Source organism: Equus caballus, chromosome 12, assembly GCF_041296265.1.
Source record: "Equus caballus isolate H_3958 breed thoroughbred chromosome 12, TB-T2T, whole genome shotgun sequence".
In the NCBI taxonomy this organism is placed as follows: domain Eukaryota; kingdom Metazoa; phylum Chordata; class Mammalia; order Perissodactyla; family Equidae; genus Equus; species Equus caballus.
The window spans coordinates 46,764,664-46,779,851 of NC_091695.1; the positions used below are offsets into that span (position 1 = coordinate 46,764,664).

At 55.9% G+C, this 15,188-nt stretch overlaps 1 protein-coding gene across 14 annotated transcripts in view; it reads right to left on the minus strand.

Moving 5' to 3' along the window:
* Nucleotides 1-15,188, minus strand: part of SHANK2 (SH3 and multiple ankyrin repeat domains 2) — a 561,551-nt gene that overhangs the window by 353,703 nt on the left and 192,660 nt on the right. For 8 of the 14 annotated variants that reach the window (XM_070228999.1, XM_070228998.1, XM_070228997.1 and 5 more), the window contains exon 12: nt 14,597-14,767. The exons of the other annotated variants lie outside the window; for them this stretch is intronic. In XM_070228999.1, the coding sequence (XP_070085100.1) occupies nt 14,597-14,767 (171 nt within the window). The remainder of the gene's footprint in view (nt 1-14,596; nt 14,768-15,188) is intronic. 14 annotated transcript variants of the gene reach the window in all.

A 15,188-nucleotide genomic window follows, 5' to 3' on the forward strand; every position in this document is an offset into this window, starting at 1 on the left:
CGCATTTCTACTGTTTATCCCTCTCTGTACTCATGAATGCCACATCCCCGACCCACTTAGCCCAAGACGCGAAAAAGGCTGAAGCTCGTCACAGGCGCCTACAGAAAGGGGAGGGACGGAGACCGTCCCCTGGTCCATTGGTACCTTGGCCTTGCTGGATGGCGGGTCCCCAAGGGAAGTGACACCTGCAGTTCAGACCCATGCCGTTTACAGGATAATGCCTGTGGTTCCCAAAACAAAGAGCCATCGCCATGACAACGGCGCCATCCCAGAACTCAGTGACTATTCTGAGACACTCAGCCGTGAGCTTTACTTCTAAATGAATTTGACACGATTTGCTTTGAAAACGTTGACATTCTCTGACAAAACCGGTGCGCACCAGAAGGAGGGAAGTGTGCCAACGGCTGACACTTACAAAGCTCCCGGCAACAATACCCGCTCGTGAGGCGGGAGCCACGAGGGCCGGAGACACTTCTAATGAGCAAAATAAGGAAAGAGAAATGGCTGAGCTCAGGCCGGAAGAGGACAGGGTCCCTAAGCCTTCAGCCAACAGCTCAGGGCAGGTGGCTATTTCATGAGATGCTGGGCAGAACCACCTGGCACATCTCTCTTCTTCAGGGTCACTGCAAAGAGGCCGTCGGAGGGAAGCGCCCACAGCAGCCCCTAAACCAAGCTCCTCGCTCTCTGAGAAGGAGGAGACCGAGGGAAGCCGTGTGCCCACAATCACCCATCGCTCTCGCCGTTCTCCCCAACTCTTTGCCAGTCATGAAAAGCTTTGCTGCTGGTTACGAATATCTCACAGGATGAGGATACTAAATGGTGATGCCAACGAGACGCCAAAATTGGGTTTGTCGCCAGCACCAGTGACCTGTCACAAGCGTGCTGGGCGAACCACCCTCAACGACACTGGGTGGTCCATGACAGAAACACACGTGCCCAGAAAGACGGCACGGTCTGAAGAGGGCGTGGGAGGCATGCGTTCGATGGAAGGAAGAACATATATGTCTATCTATCTCACCCGCCATGTACCAAATGCCACTCTGTACCACGCCCTGCTAGGCATTTTATATCCGTGACTTCGTTTCCAACCACAGGCATGGCCAGCTCTAGGCAATGGTGCTGGAATTCTAGCTGAGACAATCCAGGCGAGGGAGCATCTAGAGACAGACACCCTCTCCTGGTGGCCGGGGGCATGGCCACTCCAATGCTCTGACTGCCTCTTAGCCTGGTCCTTCTGGACACCAACCAAGGCCCTCCCCACCCAGGCCTTGGAGAATTCCAGAAGGACTCGGACCCTTTCACACCAGCTCTTGGTGCGAGTAGGGTGGTCATCTGTCTGAGAGCCGTCCAGCCGGCTGAGCAGCACAGAACCCAGTAAGATTCTAGAAAATGAAACACAAGGATGACCCCAGGGAGCAACGAGCACATACTACCACCTGGCCCGGTCACACAACGTTGTCTTATCGTTTCCTTATCAATATTTTTATTCCTGTTCTGGGCACCAAAAGAATATTGATAATTCATAACGAAAGGAGCAAAACAGCGCGTTCTTAAAATTTCTTCCCTTTCTGGAGCACATGTGCATCGAATCTGTCTTCCACTAGCTGGATTAACTCGGCAAGAAAGCAGAGGACGTGATGCATGGGAGGCAAAGCCAAGAGACCCGGGCTTGAATGCTGACCTCATGCCAACGAGCAGAAATGTGATCTCGGATAAATTGCCAAGCTTTCCGAGCCAAATTTCTACAGTAACGTCTCCTGTCTTTGCTGTCCTTGCCTGCTGGCTGCAGGATGACCACACCGCCAAGAAGTGGCGATTGGCTGACAAGTGAATGAAGGCACCTCCATCGAAGGGAAGGCTCTGGGGTCCCCGTCCTCAGCCCCAGCCCTGGCAGAATCCTGCCCCTCCAGTCACGTCATCGGCTCTTGTTAACTTTCCAGCTCTCCCTCAGAAGAGCCTGATGGACCTCCCAAGAGACTGGTCAACTTTTCTGGGGCTACTTATTGTCCTCTTCCTGGAGACGCTCCCATCCTGGTGGCCTCGTTGGTCAGGGCAGCCCAAGTGACCGATGGCCTCCGGGACGAGAGTGTACACTGATGTCTCCGTTTTGCGCCTGGACCCGGCTGACCGAGAACTTGAGACTTGTCCCTCCGAGAGCCAGGACAGGGTGATTTTCTCGTCTTCTGCCTTGTTTTCTGACAACTGCTGCCGCTTCATTAGCTCCCCGGTTCGTCCCTTCTGGCTCGGCTAAAACCGGCACCACTTATGTGGGCACGTGGATGAGTCCTTCCTTCTCTGACTAAAACCTTCTTAGAGTCTTTCCACTTATGCTCATTAAAACCAGAATAGAAACCTTTTCTGCACTCAGTGCAATTCTACCCCGCACAGACTGCCAAGCCCTCAGCCCCTTTTATGAGGCTCAAATACTTGCAAACACACGAAGAACTTTAAGAAAGGACACTTCGTTCTCTCGGTCTGATTCCGGGCTCAACCCTGATCAAGAAAGAATCCTAAATGCAGCCGTGGCAGGGAGTGGAGACGGCACTCGCGTTCGGCGGCTGCAGAGGCCCAGAGAGATGCTGGGCTGCCCAAGCTCACACGGAAGATTCCAGATTGGAACTCACGTCCTCTGGCACTTGGTCCAATGCTTTTTTTCTAGCTTCCACTACCCAGCTACCTGTGATCTTAACAAAAATGTAGATTCTGCTATTATTTCCCAACTCCACTGTGCAAGGTACAAGTGGTTCTGTGCAAGGAAGTCCAGAAATTCTGGGGTGAGGGCCTTTCCCTAAGGCCACGTGGGCTTTGCCAGGCTCGCTGAGAGCGGACAGGGTCCTCGCAGCAGGACACCAGGGAGGAACCTGCTCTCCAGGCATCAGGACGGGCCTTGTCTGGGGTCCTGCTGTCGCTCCCAGCCCTGGTAACTCAGGGACACCACATGGAACATCACAGGTGAGGGGTCAGGGCAGAGCAGAGCCCAGACGAGTCCCAACACTCTCCCTGGAAGGGTAAAGGAACCTTCCGGCATTTGAGGGGAACCAGACGTTTGTGAAGCTGCCGCCCACTGAGTTTCGCAGCCCAGCATCCATCTGCTCACAGGTCCATTCAGTAATTACTTGCTGTGCAGCCATCCAGGCAAAAGCGAGTTCCCAGGGGCTGGGGGCTGCAGGTGCTGGGGACAGGGGGAGACCCAGAGCCTGGTCTCAGGAGCTCCCCATCGAGCTCAGGGGATAAACTGTGCACCCCGATTTCTGTGAAATAAGTCGCTGCTATGAATGCGGAAAGGGACGTCGTACAAATGGGTATCAGGCCCAGGAGGTCGGCTGGGCAGCTGGGGGCGCAGGGAGGGCGAGGAGAGAGCCATGGCAAGGATCTTAGAAGACGGGTGGGGTTGGCGTGGGGAGATGGGTGAAGGCACTCCGGGAAAACTGGACAGTGAACAAAGGAGCAGAAAGAGTGACAGGACAGTGGCCACTTGACCTGTGGGGAAGGAGCTGGCAAAACAGAAGGAGGAACAGATAGGAGGAAATCAAGGAAGCTCCGAGAGAGCTCCGCACGTGCTACCTGGGGGCAGACAGCGTCTTCCCAGAGCAGCCGGGGGTGTGTGCCGGGGCAAGCTCGAGGGCCATGCTGGTCGGGTTTTGGTTCTTTGCCCCCACGGGGCGTGCTCTGGGCCAGGGTGGGAAGATGTGGCCTCCTGCCCTTCAGATTTACAGACTTTCCATCCACAGAGTGTGGAAACGGACCAGGTGGTCCTGCTGGTCCTGATGACAGGCCTCCTGCTGAGAAGGAAACTTCTGGGGCACCGCCCATGCTCGGGCAGGTGCAGCATCTCCCAGGGGCAGCCGGGTTCGTGGCAGGTCTGTAAGTTCCATTGGACTCCTTTACCATCTGAGTCCGGGTTTCCCTGGGGTCACCAACTGCCACCCCCAAAAGACAATTACTCCTGAAAACTCCTTGAGATGCTACGGCTTTCCCATGAAGACTGGGGGAGGTGGGCGCAAATCTTAAAACAGTGGCGAATCTCCAAGGAGCCCGGACGGTTCTCTTTTCAGGATATCCTACTAGGCTCTCTCCACAGAGGTGGGAATTAGGGGTGAGTGCCGAGTTCCAGAACTCCAGGCCTCCTTGGGCTACTGGATGTTTTGTCCGTGGTAAAAATGCACTTAATTCACCATTGCTAAAGAGAAGATTGAAAACCTCAAATGGACACCCCTCATCCCCCAGGGGGACATACTGAGGATCAGAGCTAAGGGACACGTCAGCCGACACGGAAGAGGAGGAGGAGGAGGGGAGAGGGTGAGCCCCGGTGGGTGAGGGAGAAGCGGCTGCTTCCGTGGGAAGAGGAGCTGGGTGAGCCCAGAGGTGACGCACTCCTGGTCAGCACCCTATAAGTGATGGATAAACGCGCATCTCAGAGCAGCTGGGAAACTGGTTTTCCCAGACGAAATGGCCCAGGGGGAAAGACCAAGATGGAAGGGGCCAAGGGCTGCTCTCCTTGGAAGGTCCCGTTGTCACAGCTACAGGCTCTGAGACAGGAGCCGGTGACCTGGCATCGACGGGAGGCAGAATGGGGCAGGCAACTGGGCTAGTCGGTGCAGAGGTGGGTTTGGGCCAGCCAGGGCAGATTTTAGCACCTCCTGATGTTGACCTCAGCCCCGACCCCCCTCACAGGCACAGATGTTCTCCAGATGCAGGGAAATGACAGCCACAAGCTGGGACACAACGTCCTGGCCCCACCGACCCCCAGAACCTGGCCCAGGGTCCCAGCCAGGAGGATGGTCAGGGCAGGAGGAGAACAGCATGGGGTGGAGAAAAGCTAGAACCCAGGCCAAGGGGACAGGGGGGCTGGGAGAGGAGGGAGGAGGCCACACAGGATGGAGTGGCAAAGCCAGGGACCCCAGGGTGCACATTACCTCCTGCTCAGACCCACATCTGGAGGCTCAGTCTCAGACGGAGCAAAGGGTGGGCAACAGGAATTAGCCAGGACCGGGGCTGAGATGTACGCCTGCAAACGTGGGAGAGGTTGGAGGAAAGCCTGGGAGCCCCCGGTGGGAGGAGCAGGGCAGATGAAGGCACCCATGAAGGGCAAGGATGGGAACAGCACCCCAGCCTGGAGCGGAGGGCACACCGACCACACAGCTCACCTCCGGAAGGGCATCTTTGCTCGTCTGAGGCCACCACCGGGACCTCGGCACTCTGCATTGTGTGCGGAGGGCCCCGGAAGGGAGCTCCAGGATCAGGAATCAGAGGCAAGGAACGGGAAGCAAACCTTTGGGGCCAAAGACTCCTTGGTCAGAGAAGGGCGAGGACCGAGCCGCGCCGAGGAGCCCAGCGGGGTGTGCAGCCGGTGCTCAGCATCAGGAGAGCAGCCTCGCTGGAGGACGAACGCAGAGGCGACAGCAGTGTGCCGTGTCCGGGCCTGCCTCCGACCCGTGCCCCAGGCCCAGGCCCCAGTTCGTACTGGAATTAGCGGTTCTCCCACCAGAGGGGGCTTGTGGAGTTGTTCCAATAATCGGTGGGTGAGGAGGTGTACTTCTCACATGTGGTGGCCAGGGGCCAGAGATGCTAAATGTGCAGCAGTGCACAGAATAGTCGGAATGAATAGTGAACGTCCAGACATTCACGTAGATGCGAAACCTGTTTATCTGAGCGCACAGTCCCCTCCATCTGACCTACAGACACACAGACTTTCGCACGGTTTTGACACTCACTGAATTTACCGGGAACGCAACCACCACGTAAATGGAAGAAAGAGCATGTTGTGTTTGGTCCAGAACTTTTACCAAGACGTGTTCACCATTTCAGACACCTCACCGCCGAGGGCGGAGCACTCTTGGTGTCGTAGTTGTCCCAGGAGCTCTCCAGTTTGATGGTTCGTGTGCACGGAGGGAGCGAGCATCTGCCACCGCCCTGGGTCCTCCAGCAGAGGACACCCCCTCATTGGGGCACAGATCACTGCACTGTCAATTCCTCTCTGCTTCCTCTTCCTTTATGTGATGGTTAGGATGTCATGCTGATTTTTAAAATTACACGTGGAGGTGAGTCTATCTGTGAATTTCACTTGAAGATAATGGAGGTGATGCTACATAATATTTGTCATAAAAGGGGTTTGGGGGCCGATGTTCTTGGGAGCCACGGGACAAGGTTGTGCTTACACGGGAAGGAATTTTGCAGAGCACATGTGGTTGAGGGTCTGGGGGAGGCAGCGGGTCTTGCGCAGGGGACGGAGCGGGATAGTTCTCTTCCCTGCGAGCCCAACGTGCCCAGGACCAGGAAGCAAACAGCTGGGAAAGCCTCAGGCTTGGGGGAGAGTTCAACCCAGAGGACAGGAAGGAGCAGACGTGCGTGGGCAGGTGGGAGGATGAGCCGAGCATCTCTCGTGGGACACGCTTTCCGGCAGCCACGTGTGTCTACTGCATGTGGGGCGGCGTGGCCGGGGACTCTGAGAGGAGCAACTGCAGAAGGGCACGTCGCCAGCCCGGGCCTCGGTGGAGCAGCGTTCCGAGGCCACGTGGCATGCACGAGCAGGTGCGGTGAGCCCCAGGGACAGAGCACAGGCAGTGAAGACAAAGCACATGGAAACACACATGCGACAGGAGGTCAAGGCCTCCTGGTCACGGCTGCAGCCCATCAGGACGAAGATGACAAGAGTCCCTGGGGGGACAGTGAACACAGCATTTGGGACAGACCAAAGACCACGGTGGAGCCTCACGTCGAAACTCACCCGGACATCAGAGCCGGAAGTCGGCCACATGTGAAATACCATCGCCACACAACACACGTGCAACTCGTGGCCGTCACGAGAGGGCATCGCCAGAGCTCACATCCCGGCAGGTCGGCTATGTTTGAGGATTTGGGAATGAAACTTCTAGACTGATATGGACGGGGGGCGGGGGAGGGGAGAACGGACGCATCAAGCACATGACCAGCCCTTCGGCAGACACGAAAAGGAAGACGACCGAGACCGGGAGCCTCACACAAGCAGCAGGGCTGGCGGCGCCCAGACACAGCAAGCGGCTCCTGTGTAGGGAGACAGCCACGCGCACACACGCGGGGAGCCTCGCCCGCGCGGCCCGTGCACCCCGCACAGCCCCCTGGGCCCCACGGGGGCAGGCGAGGCAGGCACAGACTCCGCTGTGACGGGTGACGGCAGCAGGCTGCTCACACATCCGCTCGGGCTGCGGCGGCTTCATGATGTCCTCCCTCCCTCTCACTTTGAAAATATCCCCTGGGCATCCAGACAACAGCTGTGGGATTGCCACATCATTCCAGGGAACACACAAGCTCAGCTTTCCTCGGGAAGGTTCATCTTAAAGCTCGCAGAGGGGAGACCTGATCATGCTGGCCCTAGTCGAGCCCATCTGCTGAAATGCAATAGGTTAGAATTGGGGGGGAGGGGGTTTCCCCAGGACCTGCTGGCTCTCCTTGCCAACACAAAGGATACTGTGTTTACTTAATATCATCGTCTGCCTCATGGTAAGTAGCACACTGCAGAATCCAAATGTCAGGAAAACGGAATACTTCTTTCGACTCAGGTCTATTTTATTGCACAGCAGGTAATAGCGACCAAACAGGTATCTTTTTTTTAAAAAAAGAATCATCGCTCAAGATCAGCATGGATGTTATATTCTCACACATAAATACACACACACACATATACCCAAAATATTGCATTAAGAAATCTGTTTGAAAACACCACCCTCTATGAATCGTCTATACATATCTACAGCATAATTATACAGGCGCTCGATCCCGAAACCTAGCAACAGTATCTAAGTATTCTTCAGTCGGCTAACCAGACCCCAAACTCACACATCAGCTCGAGTTCCTTCATTTTAAAAAAAACAAAACCCTCTCGCTTCTCTCTCCCTAGCTGCAGAAGGACAAGACGTATGAAAACAAACCTTGTTCAGTTGAAGAAGAGCAACCCATGTCATTTAATCCATCTGACAGAGCATCTCCCCATAAGGCCGGGCAAAACCAAAAATAACAAAGATGGTAAAAAAAAAAAAAAATAGGTTATCCCAGTGCAAAGCTTATCAGCTTGCAACATGCTTAATATTTGCATGACTATTTCGGACGCGAGCTCCCCAGCTCCCCGGCAGCCTTGCTTGGGGAGACCTCCATCCTATAGAAGCCATTATAAAGGCTGTATGGCAAAAGGTTTTAAGACCTGCCGGGCTCATGATGGACTCAGCCACAGCTAAACACAGGACGACAACAAGCGGGGATTAACTTTGGTATTCACGGCCGCTCACAAACCATCACTTTCTCCGAGTTGGCAAATAAAATAACTAAATGGAGGTCACATTTAATTTTTTTAAAGAGGAAGGGAGTTAGAAAAAAAAAAAAAAAGAGAGAGAACCACGGCATCCGTTCGTAGCGACATACATGCCAGCTGGATTATGAACAGAGCGTTTCACAAGATGCAATCTCTCTGTTAAAGGGATAGAGTTGTATCCACACGGCGTTCCGGATCCATTTCCGGATTCTATAGCGCTTGGAGAGCCCATTAATCACCTCACTGTGTTTCGACATGCTTACTGGCTTCCCCCTAAAGCCACATCTCAGCAGCCTAAGCGCGCGGATTTCTTAGCAGAGCACTTCCGTGTCTGGAAAACAAAGCATCCGTCACTCTGAGTCTGCAGAGGCTGTTTCAGCTTTTAAGGGGATGATATAGAAAGGCATCCAATGGACTAGGCTGAAGGTGGAAAGTCAGGAGAAGGTTTGGTATTTTAACTGACTCACTTGGAAACGTCAAAATCGGCCCCACGTCTTCCCCACCCCCAACTTGGAATCTGGGATCCTTCCACTGCATCTGTATTCAGAAAAGCAACCCAACACGATTTGGCAAAGGTGAGTCTTACCTTCATCTCCTCTGAGTTCCCAATGCTGACAGGTGTGGCTGGTTGCTCCAAAATGGTGCCCCAGCCCCACTCAATGTCTGATCAGTAGAACTCTGCTAGGGAGCATCGCCGGCTCGCCCCGACACAGGGGCGAGGGCCAACAGCCTCAAGTTTAGGACATAAGTCCCCATTCTTCCATATCTCTCCTACCCTGTGGTGTAGCTTATAAGGCAAGCCTCGTGGAAGGTCATGAAGTAGAAACACAGCCCCCATCCCACACCCCTCCAGCAGCCCCCAACAGAGTCCTTGAGGCTGACAAGACCAGACAGATGGCACCGGAGTACAAGTTGAAGTTCTCCAGCCATCACACCAGATACTCACCACCCAAGAGGCTGGGGGCAGATAAAAGATTAGCTTTGACCAAGACAGATTACGGCAGCACTCTCGCAGGTCATGGAGGATGTGGGACCGGGGGTGCCAAACCACAGAAGCTGGAATTGGAAAGCCACATTGCCGCAGGGCCTCACACGCCAAACTGGAGACCCACGATCTAATGTGACCCTGGACTACCTGGTCTTTCAGGGTGGAGAACACTGCCCCCAACACCACCCACGGCCCCATGTCTCCCCTCCCCCGTGCCCCCGTGAGCTCTGCCCTCCAGACTCTGACTGTACTTGGGAGGGACAGAACATTACACTCCGGCACACACATCCAATCCAGGAACTGGCCCGCCCATCACAGGTGCTCCACTCCTTGACACCAAGACTGGGTGCTGGCCGGGGAAAGAGGGATTTCATGGCAAGAAGAGAGGAGTGGGGAGGGCATGACCTTGGAGTAAGAATGCTGGCAGGGGGAGGAGTCATTGATTCAACAGACGTTTATGGAGGCCCTACTACGCGCCAGCCACTGCAGAGAAGGCAGGCACAGCCTGTCCTCAGGGCGGTAACAGCCTAGAGAGACGAACAGCCATAGAGCCATGTGAGTGCCCTACAGTGGGCTGATGGTGGCCCCCAAAAGACCTGTCCAGCTCCTAACCCCTGGATCCTCTAACTGTGACCTTATTTGAAAGTAGGGTCTTTGCAGATGTAATTAACTTAAGGATCTGAAGATGCAATCATCCTGATCCTAAATATAAATTTAGACTGGTCTTCCTATGAGAGACAGGAGAAGGCGATTTGAGACACAGACGCAGACGGAAAGGCCATGTGAAGCAGAGGCAGAGACAGGAGTGACGCATCTACGACCCAAGGAACCCCAAGGCTTGCCGGCTACCTTCAGAAGCTGGGAGAGAGGCACGGAAGGAACCAACCCTGCCCACACCTCAACTTTGGACTTCCGGCCTCCAGAGCTCTAAGAGAATAAATTTCAGTTGCTTTAAGCCACGTAGTTGGGGGCGTTTTCTACGGCGGCCCCACAATACTCGGCCCATCCTCACGTTCTGAGCAAGCCCACAGGAGACAAGGGCGGGCCAGGCAGGCCGGGAGGGGCCTGGGAAGTGGAGGTGGGGCTGGTGCTTGCAGGTCCAGGATCAGAACCGCTGGAGAGACTGCCAACGGTGACGGCAGAGGCCAGCCCTGAGCTGCCGAGTCGGGCTCTGTAGGGGGCGGCTCTGGGCCTCTGCGTTCTACACGAGCTCTCCAGGCACACCCCAAACCTGGCATGTGCTGCTGGGCTCTGGGGAGACTCGGAAGTTCTCCGTCGGTGGGTCAAGCTCTCAAGCTCTGTCTTGGGGATCAACCGTCAGCAACACAAGGCTCACTGAAGGATAAGGGTGAGAGATGAAGGAGCAGCCAGGGTGACTGGGACATGGGGACATTGAACAATCAAAGGGGCAAAGGGCACGATACAGTCTACTCTCCTGAACAGTCGGGTACCATTCTCCCAGGAAACAGTGATGGGTCAGCTTCCATCCCCATCTGGAAGGGCTCAAGGGGCCTGCAAGTCCTTTCAACACCACTCCTAGATCCACGGGGCAGGGAGACAAGGAGGACGTCAACCTCCACGGTCATCACCTCCTAAAGAGCCGGGCGCGGGGTGGACAAATGTCTCCAAATCCCTCAGTTAGCACAGGGCCCACCCGGGAGAAGCTGCTCGATGAAGGGTCGTCATGGAAAGATGGTGCCGGAGGAGTGACAGAGCAGGCATCTTAGGTACCCGCTAGTCCAGATACCCCCAAGGGCCTTCTAAGGATGTTCAGGTGCAGGAGTGTCTCAAACACCAGAGGGAGAAAGGATGTCCCCGCTGGTATCAAGAAGGAGACTACCTTCCTTCGCAGACAGAATTCTCGAGACAGGAAGGAACTGGGGGCAGATCTGCTGGAATCCTGGGCCAGCAACCTCTCAGGTCTCGCAGTCAGAATTCTTCCCTTTGGTGACCCCAAGGAGGTGACTCGACCCTCTGGGGTCTGTCTTCCTCCCTCCTCTCTCTGTCCCCCCCTCCAGAGAGAAGCTGGCCGGATGCGTCCTTCATCTGTAAGGTCTCCAGATGCCCCGGACAGGTCCGCCCCTAACCCCGCAGGGTAGGAGCATTCCCAGCGCTGCTGAATATTTCATAGAGGGCAAGAAGTCGCAAGGAGGACGTTTCTCTTTGAAATGTTAAAACTGAATGTGGGAGTCAAGGACGAAGCAGGACTTGGAGAGAAAATAATCGATTCAGCAGGTGAGAGCTTATTCTGGGCCTGGGGGGGCGGGGGACAGGAGTCTGTAGGAACACCCCTGTCTGTAACATGACTTCCCTCCTGAATGGAGGATGAGCCCCTTGCACATGGTTGGTGAGAGGCCACCGTGAACTCGAAAGCCTTCCCGGGGGCTGCCTTACTGCACTGCCCGGGGTGGCTGGTCCCACAGTCCTTGATGCTCGATTCTGAGGTGACCTCTCTGTAGCCTCCAGGCTCAGCCTCGCCCTGCTGCTGAAGCACCCTCGTCCACCACTGCCCCTCGCCTCTAAGCGCAGCTGGGGGCTGGCTTAACTCTGGCACGACGGAGCGATGGAGCCTGGACCAGGGAGCTGAGAAAAGAAACCCCTCTGACTGGGGAGGTGATCCATCCTGTCAGTGGCCTGTGACTGAAGAACCCTCCTCTTGCCTCCACCCACGCCGTCCAGCCCTGCTTCCAGGACCAGCCCCTATGAGGACACCCCAGCTGTCCTGTCCAGCCCACACTGATGCCTGAAGCTCTCGTGTGTGGTGACGTGTGACGTGCTCTTCTTGGCTTCCCAAGAGAGGCAGCGGAGCGTGGAGGTGAAGAGAACAGAGTCCTCCAGAGTCGGATGGACCTGGGTTCAAAGCCTTGCTGGGTCAATCACTCCAGTGTGCGGTTTCGGGCGAGTCCTGCACAGGACATGCTCTTGGGGCCCTGCCCGCATCCCCTGGGCACTCGGTGCTCCCGTGTACGTGGAGTGCTTACCCTCACAGGCACCTGCCCTTCCCCGATGAGGGCTTCCCTCGGTGCTAGGACGGTGCCTGCATAGAGCAGACCTGAACTGATGGGGGAACTTGAACTGGCGGATAAATGCATCAGTTGTCTCACCCTTGGGGTGGAATAACGCCAAGCCATGCTCTGGCCGTCCCCCAGAGGTCCCCAATGGGACCCAGCCTCAGGTGCCTGTAGTATCAGCTGCTCATTATCACACCTGAGCTGGCCTCCTGTCCTCCCCGGCTTCGTTCCTCATGCTCCCACGGCACCACCTCCACAGTAAACCCCGTGCCCTCAAACCCATCCCTCAGGCTCCACTCCTGGGGGAGCTCAACCCCAAAAGCCATGTCCTACGTCAGGTTCTTCCTTGGGAAGTCGCAGACAGGAGCTGCACCAGGGCTCGGGGACCAAAGGGGTGCGATGCGCAGGTGAACTGGCGGGCACGCAGCCCCCAGGCAGCGTCAGCTGTTCCCTCACCAGGAGGTGGGGCGGCTTCCCCAGACAACGGGCACGGACCCGTGTGCAGGACCCCAGCAGGCAAGACAGGGCCCAGGCTACGGGGAGGGACAGCGTCAGACCCTCCCCACCTCACACCCGACCTCTGGCCCCCGAAAGCAACGCCACGGGGAGACGCAAAGTTGGGGTGGGCACGGGACAGAGAGCAAACACCTGGGTTCGGATCTAGAGGTTTGGTTAACGCGGCCCCGAACCGGGATTTATACGGATTCCCTGTGATTCGATGCGTTGGTGGCCGGAGCGACGTCTGCCTCCACAGACGGCCCGCAGCCTCCCTGCCCTTCATCTCTGCGCAATTTTCAACAGAGCTGACTTCAACGGTGCAGTTTGCACCGAGGCCGGTTTGCTAGTTCAAAGCCACAAACCCTTAGTCAGACGACTCAGAGGAAAGACGAGGCCTCTTTCTCCTTCTCTGGAGATGCTGAAGGGACCCTGCGGGAAAGTGCAGGTTTTCTGGGCTGTCCTTTCCCTCGGGGCCACGAACTGGGAAAGCCCACGGCCCGGGTAACAGAGGCACTGATGCCCTGTGTGTGGTGTGATTGTAACAGCCGGCCCCGCAGCGTCACGGAGCCCCGGGGGTTTACAAGGCACAGAAGTGAAAGGCCTCAAGCCTCAGTCCCAACACTGTGAAATATGGAAGTCGCAGGAGCCCGCGGTGGGTGCCCCCATGTCTCTATAGGGTATGTCCTTTATGGTTTAAAGAAATCGTTGATCACAATAGGTGAGTAGCAATTAAAACGCCTTCATCCAACAAACGGGATTACTTTTATGATAAGAAAAAAATCTGTGTGTAAAGAGGTGTTTGCACCACAGATAGAAAAGCTAATTATATCTCTAAATGGAAGAGACAGGCCAGGAACCTCCCCAATTTGGGTTTTTAAATCCGCCCAGTGCTTCACGGGACTCGGCAGTTTCTGAGAAGGAGAGGTGGCGGTGGGACCTAATATTCAAGGTGGGGCGGGACGGGGCTGAAGCAGCAGGAAGGGCTTAGGGGCAGAGGTCAGAGTCCCAGGGGTCTCGCAGCCCCATTCCAAGAGCCAGATAAGGAAGACCCTTCTTTGTTGCATGAGCTCCAATCAGGGTTGGCGCTTAATAAATATCATAAGGGTGGCCCCCGAGCTTGTTAAGCATTGCAGACAACTCAGAGACCCACAGGGGCCATTAACAATCCCCACAGTCGTGGGGTGGGACCTGCACACACGCCCGCTCACCTCTCTGCTTTGCTGCGTGCCCTGCTCAATAGAGTCCCAGATGCCTTCACAGAAACCGCTATTTTTAGACCCCAAGCTCTCTCTATCCTATTGTACGGCTCTCTCGTATTAGGGAGGTGGTGGGAAGACAGTCGAAGGCACTCCGAGAGCTCAGTTCATTTTCTAAATCACTTTGCAGACGTTAACTCATCAATCTCTATGATGCGCGCACACGGACGTGCTGATGCGGCCGTGGTGCAGGCGTGGATCTCAGAGCAATTAAGTGATTTGCCCTGGCTCATGGCGGGGGGGAGGGGAGGAACTGGCGTCAGCATCGGGCGCAGCCTTCCGGAGGCCCGATGCTCAGCACAGGGTGCTGGCTGATGCAGACAAAGCCCCTGGCTCTGCATCCTTGTGCGATTCTCAGAGGCAGGGCGGGTATCGGCCACAAACTTGACACGTGAAGACTCGACAGCCAAACACACACGGTTTCGCTCACCCCCATCCCCAAACACGGGGGGAGGGGCACAGGCAGTAAGACACAGATGCCATCCCGCTACTTCTCCAGGCGCCTTGGAGCCCCACCGCCCACCCCCTCGAGGGGATGGCGCCATCTTCGAAAGCTCACCGCTGCTGGTCCAATCAGACTGCTCCCCGCTGCAGGTCCTGTGTAAGCCCGGGGCTGGAGGAAACAGGCCAGCGGGCTCTTCCAAGATGCAAGACCGGGCCCAGCCGCCGGCGGGGCGATGGGAGAGAGGGGGAGCCCGGGAGACAGTCCTCCTGGTTGGTACAAGGGGGACTAGAAAGGGGAATGGCCGTCAGCACCATTGCTGGGGACAGTGGAACGGATGCAGAGAGAAGGTGGGGGCGGGGTCCCATTGGTTCTCTCTTGCCTCCTTCGGTCACCATCTCTTCCTTTCAATGGGAGTGTGTTATGTTACAGAATCTTGCAATAAACCCATCTGATTTAGATGCAAACTAGCTGATTCGCCAGTTGGACAGCAGTGCCCTGCACCCACTGCATGCCGCTTTGTCGGTTTCCTTAGCTTTCCTTAGCGCCAGCCCCACCGCGAGTTAAGAAAACTAAGAACAGAGACGGAAAAGATGCTAGGACTGTGCCTTCTGTCAAGTTTTTGCTAAAAGCGGGCTCTGAACCATCTAACGAGGATTAAAGAAAGGGGTCATCTCCTTAGCCAGACGGCACCCTGCCAGGGTCCATC